Here is an 11,765-nt window from a genome sequence, read left to right as displayed (position 1 = left end):
AGAAACTAAGCAGGCACGTGGCGTTGCTAACGAAATTGACATGACATTAGCAACGTCGTCATAGGTAAAATAGCGGAACCTTAATATCGCGATGTTTGTTATAGAAGACAAAACACAGTTGTATTAAACACCATACCAAGAATGTTCACAGTTACAGAATGAAAGAAAGCAAAAGTTACTTGAATGATAGCAATCAATATTTACCGAGTGCTTTTTATAATCGGTCAAACTAAAATTGCTAGATACTCTAAGTAAATGTCACATAGCCATGGCATACATCTGTAAGTAGCTAAATGTAATGGAGTGTTATACGAACTTTTCGATCTTTTCATCTGCAAATTACATTCTTTTATTAGTGCCAACGATATTCTAATGAACCATCTCATTTTGGTTGTATAATATTAAGGGATTATCGATGACTTGTCGGTTGACTTTCAAATTTTTTCTATAGAAAAAGAGGTGAACAATTTCTTCAATCTAATGAAAATTAGAAAATCAATATTCGCACTAATTTTTTATAATGTCTATTATGTTTTTTTTCTAAGAAAAATAGATGAACGATTCCTTCAATCTAACGATAATTAGAAAATAAATATTGTACTCATTTTTTTATAATGTTTATGCGGTTATGCATAAGAAATAGACGAATGCGGAGATCTTTATTAGATTGAAACTCTTATGTTCTTCCTTCTGGATAATTCATAACCACTAGGACATGAACATGTACACGGAGAGAGTGAGAGAGAGAGAGAGAGAGAGAGAGAGAGAGAAAATTAAAATATGTTTTCGCTGTTCATTAGCTATAAAGATTTGAATTAAGTGCGATTTTCTTGATAGAGAACCAAAACCATAAAGCGATAATAAGGCAGATAAATTTGAAATTTTGAATACAACCTTTAAAATAGCAAACTTTCTTATAACGCGGATATTGCTTAACTTGTGATTAATTAACAGCTCATTTTGTTCTACATTCCAAAAAAAAAAAGGTTTCAATTTAGGCAGTATTTACCTTAGATTGTCGTGACTTTCATTTAGACCCTTTTGATTACAGAGTTATTGTGTATAACACATGTTTGATATTCCCGGTGATTGGTTCTTGGTGACGGCTGTTCCATAAACTATTACACTGACAGGTTTTGCTTTGGTTTGAAAAGAAAACAAAAAATATATTGAGGCACAACAACTTATACATGTAAGAGGAAAAATGTAAATCCATGAACAATTTTAAATAAAGTGAAACAGAGTAAATTACCAAGTTTTCTATTGTGCTGCAATGCATGATGTTTTTTAATCATCGATGTAGAAAGAGGAGATTTAAGCTATAATCAAGGAGAAGGAATTAACAAATTTCAAAATGTATGTTCATATATAAATTCCCATATTTATATGAAGAGATTGTAATGCAATCACTCTAAATACTTGTCGTAAGTACCTGATTTAGCGTCTGCAATTTTCCAGTTTTCTATTGTGCTGCAATGCATGATGTTTTTTAATCATCGATGTAGAAAGAGGAGATTAAAGCTTTAATCAAGGCGAAGGAATTAACAAATTTCAAAATGTAGTTATGACGCAAGAAGCAGGATCACGTATCGATCACTCAAGCAGCGCTTTTCAAATCAGAACGGATGCTTACAACTTAAGATTACTTCAACTGCAATGCTCCCAACCGATAAAGTACATTCAAACCGTTTTGCGTTTTATCTTTCTTTTTTTAATTATGATTTAAAAGTTAGTCCAACCATAACATTTTTGTATAGTATTTAAAAAAAACTGTTTTGAGTCATTTCGTGTGTTTCCTCCTAGGTATTGTTGTTGTTTTTCTTTGAGATTGTTCTGACCTTCAAGGTATTACATTACTTTATATGGCATCTACCGCGTTGGTTATATCAACCGTTTGATATTTACATTTTCACGGGTGGTATATGTGATATTGTCAAAATAAGTGGTCATTTAAGAGACATAAACATCTTTATCATTTCATAAGATTTTATCTACCTATAATATTATAAATAACCTCTATGTAATGAATTTATTCAAAGGATTTGGCGATAAAACTTTATTGGATAATCATGTTATTTTTAACTAATCAATGACTACCATGCATGCTAGCTTGTAATAATCACTAAAAACAGAATGTCTATTAAAATATTTACATTTTTGTTGTGATAAAGTTTCATCAGAAAAAAACCAACACGGTAGTTCCAATGTTTGTACAAATAAATACGTGCAGACAGTTCCTTGTCTAATTTCCATGCTCGGCTGCATGAATAAACGAAAAATCAATTATGATTTATAGTATACCTATTCAAATCTGTAAATTAAATGATTTATGAAAACAGAAATTTTACTGCTAGAAGATGTGTTTGCTTATCATGATAAAGTTAAAACGGTGACATTTTTTTAAAAGAGGAACAAAAGACACCAAAGGGACAGTCAAACTCATAAATTTAAAACAAACTGACAACGCCATGGCTTAAAATAAAAAAAAAAAACAAACAGACAAATAATATAACACATGACACAACATAGAAAACTATAGAATAAACAATACGAACCCCACCATAAACTAGGGGTGATCTCAGATGCTCCAGAAGTGTAAGCAGATCCTGCTCCACATGTGGCACCCGTCGTGTTGCTTATGTGATAACAAATCCGGTAAATGGTCTAATTCGGTAGGTCACATTCATGAAAGGGAAGGGGATTGTCCTTACGACGTAAGGAACACATCTTAAATATATAGCAAATGAATCATTCGATTAACTAATAAAAGATACACCTGGTTCTTTTTAAAAAGAAAATATCCCTTCAATAACTCGCCAATTAATGTTTAGTAAGTTTGAGTTATTTCCTTTTGCAGTAACAAAGATAGAAGTCTGTACATAGTGATGATCGATTATTTTAATAATAAGCGCAGATGAAAACTTTTGTTGGTATGTACTGAAAAAACATGTTATATCTACATCATGGTTTCTAGTAACAATACATGAATATCTTAAATTTAGATTTTTGTAAAAAAAGAAGATATTTTAATACCAGTAGCATCTGTGTAGTTTATGGCAAACATATTTTCCATCTTATCGAGGCGACAGTACTTTACCGAACTAAATATTTCTTAAATTAAAAAAAACACTAATTTTGAGACTGGTTAATGTATTACCCATCATGCAAATTCACATAGTCACATCGTAATAATTGGAACAGGACACACTCGGTAAAACTACAGATCACATGATGTTTCTAGTACCTCTAGAATTATTACTGCGAAAACATGTCGCAAGTGCGTTTGAACAACGACATAGAGTATGGATGCACAAATTAGTGATTTTTGTTATGCAGTATCCTGATGTACAATGACAATAAATTAAGTCAAAGTCAGTAATCGGATTTACAATGGAAAACATTAGTTCAAATTCGGCATCCGAATGTACAATAGAAAGGCATTATTTCAAATACAGTATATTGATGTACAATAGAAAGACATTAGTTCAAATCCAGTACCAAGATGTATAATAGAAAGACATTAGTTAAAATTAAGTATTCGAATATACAATGGAAAGATATAACTTCAAAATCAGTAACCAGATGAACATTTACAATGGGAAGCCATTAATTTAGATGATAAAACAGGTAGCATTTGACATCTATGCCCATCGTAATTTTTGTTTATATAGATCAATCATGCCTTTTCAATCGCATCTTTCAATTTTACTTGATTGTCTTGTCAAACCCAATTAACCTTTTCTAGAGCCACGATACAGTTAAAATTTGCGAGACAAGGTGATCCTTGACAACAAAACAGAATTAAAAGAATTGAGACACTGTTGGGACACAGTGGAAGAAGAAAGTAGTTGGCAATGGGACACCGTTTTATTCCAAATATCTCTGCACCATGTCCCTAAGGGTGATTGATAAATGCACATCAAAGAAGAGAATGCAAAAAAAAAAATCACGATCAAACATTTAAATTGTATAATCATATATCAATAGTACATATAATAACATTTACAGTATACTTGACTTTGTTTTTATCATTTTTGAAACTTTCAGAACATTCATTGATTTCTTATGATTTTTAAAAAATGTGATTTTTTTTTTGTCAGTGATAGCTTTCACACACTGTATTTTCAAGATCGAACAAACGAAATTTGATCGGAGACTTTCATTCTAATATCATACAATAACGGAAATCACAATACCAGGTTCCTCGACAAGAGCACTGCTTGTAGCATACATTGTGAACAGTTTACATGTATTCGGCGCTTTTTCAAATGTCACCAATGCGCAATTGTTGTATCGGCGACATAAAAGAAGGCACTCAATAAAGGAGCTGACAAAGAAGGTGATCTTTGAAGCTGTAGACGGCTTCTTATCCATTGCTGCAACACGAAACAAGGCAGTCGTCATGAGACCTGCAACATTGTTTAGTCAGATCAACATATATTAAATAAAGGTATGATCGAAATATTAACATAAAACGATATGTTATTGTGTTATATCAAAACATATGTGGCAAACATGAACCGAACTGAATATGTAGAACAAGGCGTTGATCTCTATTATTCTTATCGATCGTGTATTAAATCTGCCTGATTGACTATTTGAAATGCTATTATGACGCTTTTTATATCGCTCTATCTACTACATGTAATGTGAGTCTGTTTGGTGATATACTGATTTTACATAGATTCTACAATGCCATCTCTTTGTTTCCGATATTCATCTCGTCGAAAGGTTCAAACTTTGAAATGCGACTGAAAGTTTTTATTTGTTGATTTATTATAAGGACTATATCTGAACTAGACGTATCCGGGTTATTAGAATAATTTGATATCGCAAAAATGTTTAACTGATAGTTAACCTTTTGTATTTTTCTGTTTATTGAAAGAACCCGTTTTCAATCAATTAGAATTAGGGTTTATAGCATCATTTCAAATAAACTCATCATATATACGAGGATTAAAATTTATTATATGCTTCAAACGCGCGTTTCGTCTCCGAAAGACTCTTCAGTGATGCTCGGTTCAAATAAATTGGAAATTAAAAAAAAATATCATAACAAATGCGTTGCTTATTTTTGAACGTATTCATTACACCTTTTTTTCTACCGATGAAAATGAATATTTATAGCATATTTAGATAAGAAAAGATCATATGGTTGGTTCTAACCTACATGGAGGTAAACCAAATTTGAAAGATTGTTTTCTTTTTCTGATACTCCGTTTTCTTGTGTATATTCGTTTATATGCAGACGTCGACGTGGTAGAATTGTTTACTCTTTTCGACATTATCATTATGTTTATTAGGTTCTTCTCATTCAGTTGCTACAATTAATTAAATTTATTTTCGTCTCTGTTACGCAGTTATTGCGACTGTGATGTAATTAACTTACTGACCTTTTTCAGAACCGTACATCTCCTGCAACGAAGAACTCTGTGGAAAAAGTAGTAAACAGTGTAATTTAAAGTTTTTACAAAGAACATTTTGCGAGTAACGCATACCTGTACTATGTTAGCCATACTAATAACTAAACGATTTGAAACCAGTCGCTTTCTATCGTTAAACCGGTTAAACCTTACCATTATAGTCAGTCGTCTTATTTTTAGTTTTACTTAAACTTATCTTTTCCCGATAGTGAAATTGTGACAGTGTTTATTGACATGATGGATGGTGCATGAATAGCATCGGACGAGTATTCTGTCAACACGCCCAGTCTCGTTCTTTTTGGGTTTTATACGATTCCCTTGAATTTGATAACCAAAGTCCGCTCTTAAAATAGAACTGATATGTATCGATGTCATTCAGGCAGAAAAATAATATCAGGTATCTTAAAAGAGGGACGAAAGATACCAAAGGGACAGTCAAAATCGTAAATATAAAACAAACTGACAACGCCATGGCTAAGAATTAAAAAGACAAACAGAAAACAATAGTACACTAGTATAGTTAAACTATATTAACCAAATCGCACTTTGAATACTGGAATAGAGCGTATACGTCAATGCTTGTAATGAAAAAAAAGAGGAATTAATTTGCAGGTTCTGTTGTATTGGTTTCAATGTACGTGTAGGTCACGTTAAGATATTATTGCCAGATGTTTGGAATCCTTAGTTTTTTCCTATTATTCACGATAAAACAGTTTCCCCATTTTTTCATATTAGACTTCAATTGAAAAAAAAATAAATTAATTTAGTGCGTCCAAATAGCTGAATTAAAAGCTATTTTCAAAATAAAGTGATTCTAGATTACTTTTCTTTCTCAATTTGAGACCCAAATAACACCAATGCAAGTATAAGGTAAAAGTCCGAGTTAGCCTCTTCCAGCCATGTAAGAATAAATGAAATATCTCAAAAAGTAGCATCATATTCTTAGCTTATTTTGTTCCGTAACTTATGTTCTTATGACTTATAGTATCAATTTTTCATTCTAGACGTTTTTTATTTCACTTACTAACATCTTTTAGTTTTTGTAGTATATATTAACGGTGTGTTTTGTGCGGCTTTACATATACGTATAGGAACTACTATTATTGTCTTTTTTGTCAAATTTTGTATTTATATTAAATACATTACCTTGGAACTGGCCAATACACCTAAATGCCTATTAATTGCTGTCCCGTATTGAGAGTTTTTGAAATATCCATTCAGATAGACAGTGCAATACTCATTGTCTTCTAAAAGAGGGACGAAAGACACCAAAGGGACAGTCAAACTCGTAAATCTAAAACAAACTGACAACGCCATGGCTAAAAATGAAAAAGACAAACAGAAAAACGATAGTACACATGACACAACATAGAAAACTAAAGAATAAACAACACGAACCCCACCAAAAACTAGAGGTGATCTCAGGTGGTCTAAGTGACAGCCTAAAGTATGGTATCCAGCGTCAACATTTATTCTGATAGCTTCTAGGTTTGCATAATCACATGAAGATGGGATTCCTTCATGGGGAATATCCAATATGCTTTTACCATCCAAATACAGTTTTCCTTTTGCGGATTCAGATACTATAATGATTACAGTATAACTATAGATGGCACTTGTAAAAGCTGCATCTAGTGTAGTTACAAACATATATTCTGTAACATAGCTATCTAATGACAGTGTCACGATCATTCGTGGATCGCCATTGAAACCATTGCCACTCGTACTTATTTGTATGACTTGAACAGGTTTGTCGGCGACTACGGTCGCACCCTCATTTTTTGTAATATAGAATTCGATAATATGATGTCCTGTCCTCAATGTTTTTAGAAGTCATCGATCCAGGACGATAAATAGAAAATGCTGTATTGTCATGTACAGCAAATACTCTGATCAATTCGTCATCATTGTTACGAGTGGCAGCCACAGGATATACATTTGACAAGGTAGCTACTGGAGGCATCTGAGCCATTAACATATCCAAACCGGAAGCGATCTCTCTATTTTCATGTACAGCTACGTGTTCATGACCACTGATCACAGCAACAGGTTTGTTGCTTCTAACAAAGGAACCAGTCACATGTCATGGATTTGTGCTCGCTGGAATCTATTTATAGTGACCACAATTTCTTCATTATGTTGATATGTGCGATTATTGAACGTGAGAGCATGGTCAATAGGGGGAGTTAAACGAATTTCTGTATCATTATATATAGCAAAACAGCCTATCAATGACTTCAAGTTTGAGCTAGCAACTCCAAATGCGCCCACAATGTATGCAGTTCCGAATGCCTGTGACGGATACAGAAGAAAATAAGACCCAGTAGTTTTTTTGAAAATCTGTAGCAAAAACAAAAATTGCCTTTGAGGATTTGACATATACTATTCTGTTGTCCACTGTACTGGTCTGTACACGAAGACCAATATGCAGCTGAATTTCTAATGGGTTGGATTTATTTACTGTGTAGGTTAAATGGAAAGAATCAACCGAATTCCATGCCAGTGTGGAAATTTGAAGTTCTACGTCTTCCGCAAAAGGTGTTAATATTTTTAAATAGGGTTTATAGTTATTCAAAAAGTTTTTCAGAAAGGCTATTACGAATTCTTTGCCCACGGCTGTCATCGAATACTGAAATGTAAGCAGAATATTAATGGAGCATTTAAAGTTTTGATGATACAAAATCTACTGGACAATATAAAGCTTATCAATGACATAACAAAACGAATATTTGAATTTATGCCAAATTTAACAAAAGGATACTAAATCATAAAAAATATAAAAGTCATCTCCAATACTGGGCTGATTGAAATAATTTACAACATTGTATAATTGACGTAGAATTAATGTGCATTAACTCAGTTTACAACTCCCTCAAGCAAATTGACTTTTAATCATTTATAATTGCGTATAAGAGTTTTGGATTTTAATATTTTTGTCTTATCAAACATATAGTTTCAAACGTACATGTACACATGATTTTGATAAATTCAATTTCAGACACGTATGGAAATTATTGTGACTACTGTTACAAAATGGTAAAGACGATTACGCAAGTTTTTCTGTTTAAGAATTGAACTCTTCAAGTCTTAAACCGTGCTGTTTCAAATTTACAAATACATTAGGCCGTAGAAAACATATGCAGAGTAGAAAATAAACAAACAATACTATATTATTGCCATAAAAAGTAAAATTTAGAATGGAAATGGGGGTAGTATCAAAGAGACAACAACCCGACCATAGCAAAAACTACACCAGAAGGTCACCAACAGGTCTTCAATATACCGAGAAATTCCCGCACCCGGAGGCGTCCTTCAGCTGGCCCCTAAAAAAATATATTCTAGTTCAGTGATAATGAACGCTATACTAATTTCCAAATTGTACACAAGAAACTAAAATTAAAATAATACAAGACAAACAAATACCAGATGCTCCTGACTTGGGACAGGCGCAATAATGCGGTGGGATTAAACATGTTTATGAGATCTCAACCCTTCCCTATTATACCTCTAGCCAAAGTAGAAAAGTAAACGCATAACAATACGTATATTTAAAATTCAATCCAAGAAAAGTTCAATTTCAAAGAAAATAAACAAAATGACAATTATTCATAAATAACAACAGACTACTAGCAGTAAACTGACATGCCAGCTCCAGACTTCAATTAAACTGATTAAAAGAGGTTTGGCTAGTCACAAAACAATTTTCAACCAACAAGTTTTTCTTAACATGTCTTGAACTAAGTCAGGAAAATGGCAGTTGTTTTCTTATAGTTCGTTTCCGTGTGTATCTTCCGTCTTTTTTGTTGCAGTTCAGTGTTTCTGTTGTTTCGTTGTTTTCCTCTTATAGCTGATGTGTTTCCCTCAGTTTTTGTATGCAACCCGTAGTAGGTTTTCTCTCATCGATGACTTTTGAACAGAGGTTTTACTACCCCATCAAAACCTGGGTTTAATCCCATGTGCTCCGAAAGGGTCATCAGAAGCGATTCTACATGTTGCTGATTACATTTTATGTTAACCCGAACATTCAATTTGGTACTCATTATTATGATGTCTTAACTACTACTAGGTAAAATACTTGATAGATAACTCACCTCATACAAATATTCTGCATGTATAATACATGGTAAAAGTGTTAGCATGAATACACCATAGTGAATATTCTGAAAAAGTCATAATGAGGGAAAAAACAATGTTTTAATGAGATATTTTGTTTAATGAATTAATAAATTCATACTGCGATAATGAATAAACTTATCATAGATACCAGGACTAAATTTTATATATACGCCAGATGCGCGTTTTGTCTACAAAAGACTCATCAGTGACGCTCGAATCCAACAAAGGTTGAAACATGGTTTTTTTTAACTGAAAACGTTTGAATAAGATATGTTTTTTAATTCGGCAAAATGTGGTGAAGTGTCACCTACCATGAATATTCTTAAGTTTCAATGATACGGTATAACGTTTGTTTGTATAGTCTCGTTTTACCAGATTAATCGTTTCTACTGCGGACACTAAATTACATTGCATATAGAGCATCTGGATGATCGAGACTATGTTTGTATTGAAATAGTTGCAAATATGAAACATGTCAAATACTATATATTTGCGCATGAATTTGCTTTTCTGACCCACTTTATCAGGTAATTTTAGAAATTGTTATAACTCCGAAGGAAAGATCTTGCAGAGGAAACGGAAGGGTGTGATATGTACAATCACCACACAAAATCACTGCATACACTTATAAATATAATAGAAAACGAAGAGAAATATTCCAGTTCATCATGTTCATATGATAGTCACAGCAAGGCCTTTGACATGGAGCAAACACCACCACTTCACTACAACCACTAGGAGTGGATTGAACGAAATGATCTGCTCGCTACATGTGGAGAACTGGTTAAGACTGTGTTAGACTGGTAAAATACCAGTTCATACTTTTAACTTTAGCTAGATTAGGGTTAAGTGCAAATAGCTACAGTCAAGTCGTTTCAGACTTTTACTGGTTTGTAGTGATTGTCCTGGTCCCGATTTAAAGTAGTTGACAATTTATTAATTTGATATTGTGTTTGTGTTGATCTTGATATTGGTTAACCAAACTTTTAGATTTTTAAGGTCTACGGGAAACAGTATAGATGTTCTAGTGTTCCTTTGAGAATTTCACTTTCAGTTTTCCCGTCATACCTATTAATAATTATGAGAACAGGAGAGAGAAAAATCTCTGACGTTCACAGATGGCCGAACAGTATTATTTAAAAATAATATGGAACAAGTATGTCAACTTTCTATCATTGCGCTGGAATATTTGTGGATATCCAAGTGGATCTTTATAGTCCAGCTGCAGATGCATGGCCTTTTTATTACTTTTTTGAAAAATTTAGAAGAGATGCAGTTGAATTCATGTTAAAAGTGTGGTTTTTAAGCACGTTAATATTCGAGTAATGGGGAGGGGGTGGTTGTGTACTGTTTTATCGTTTTTTTAGAATCATTATTAAAACATCTATAAAAAAAACTATAAGTAAACGAGATCCAAAGTGAATTTGGATCAAGATTTCCTATTTGGTATTTTGCAATTGTTTATCTTTTCATTAGAATGATTTACTAAGTGAAGCTTGTTAATTCATTAAAATCAAAATGTCTCGATAGTGTCGAGTTTGCAAACATAGTCTCAAACACAAGAGATCATGAGTTCGATAGAAGCATGGGTCATACCAAAAACTGTGACAAATTTTGCTGCTTTTTGCTTGGACGCGGTATTTTTTGAAAAGAGGAAAGATGTAGAAAAAGAGATAAAAATTCGTTCTCATATAAAAAAAAACAGTTCTAAGGGTTAGTACTCAAAGTTTGGCTCTCCGTGTCCTGTCTAGTGTTGTTATCATGCATGACATATTTTATTTATCTAATCGCTTTATTCAACTTGTTGTTTAGGTTTATTTCTTTAATAATCATAAATTATAATATTATTTTGAACTATCTTATATTCAATTTTTAAAATGGACTTTAACTATTTATATTTTTTTCTTATTTAGTAAAAATGTGTAAGAAAATTATAGTTGTAGAAATAAAGAAATAAAATACTTTTTTATGTATCCTGTTTATGTACTTTTTACAATGTCCTAGCCAAGTTGAAATGATTGTTGATAGTTTTGTTTATTTTGTGTGTTATTTGATTATATGTGTTGTACAGTTTCATTTGATATGCGCTCTTTTAAAACGCTTTATTCTGATGGAACGACGAAAAGTTTTTTTCTGTTCACTCAGTTTTCATTTGTACTGTTCCAAATAAATACAACCTTATGCTTGAATCGATTGTGATTAAAACAATTTGTTTAATTTTCGAAT

At 32.4% G+C, this 11,765-nt stretch overlaps 1 protein-coding gene across 1 annotated transcript in view; it reads right to left on the bottom strand.

Moving 5' to 3' along the window:
- Positions 1-4,027: 4,027 nt before the first annotated feature.
- Positions 4,028-11,765, bottom strand: part of LOC134701716 (uncharacterized) — a 28,609-nt gene continuing 20,871 nt past the window's right edge. Inside the window, exons 3-5 of the mRNA XM_063562849.1 lie at positions 9,515-9,583; positions 5,394-5,430; positions 4,028-4,409 (exon numbers count right to left, since the gene is read on the bottom strand). Of these exons, the coding sequence (XP_063418919.1) occupies positions 4,171-4,409; positions 5,394-5,430; positions 9,515-9,583 (345 nt within the window). The 3' untranslated portion in view covers positions 4,028-4,170. The remainder of the gene's footprint in view (positions 4,410-5,393; positions 5,431-9,514; positions 9,584-11,765) is intronic.

Source organism: Mytilus trossulus, unplaced genomic scaffold, assembly GCF_036588685.1.
Source record: "Mytilus trossulus isolate FHL-02 unplaced genomic scaffold, PNRI_Mtr1.1.1.hap1 h1tg000261l__unscaffolded, whole genome shotgun sequence".
NCBI lineage: Eukaryota > Metazoa > Mollusca > Bivalvia > Mytilida > Mytilidae > Mytilus > Mytilus trossulus.
The sequence above is the reverse complement of the archived record's forward strand: the minus strand, read 5'-3'. Positions and strand labels throughout refer to the sequence as shown.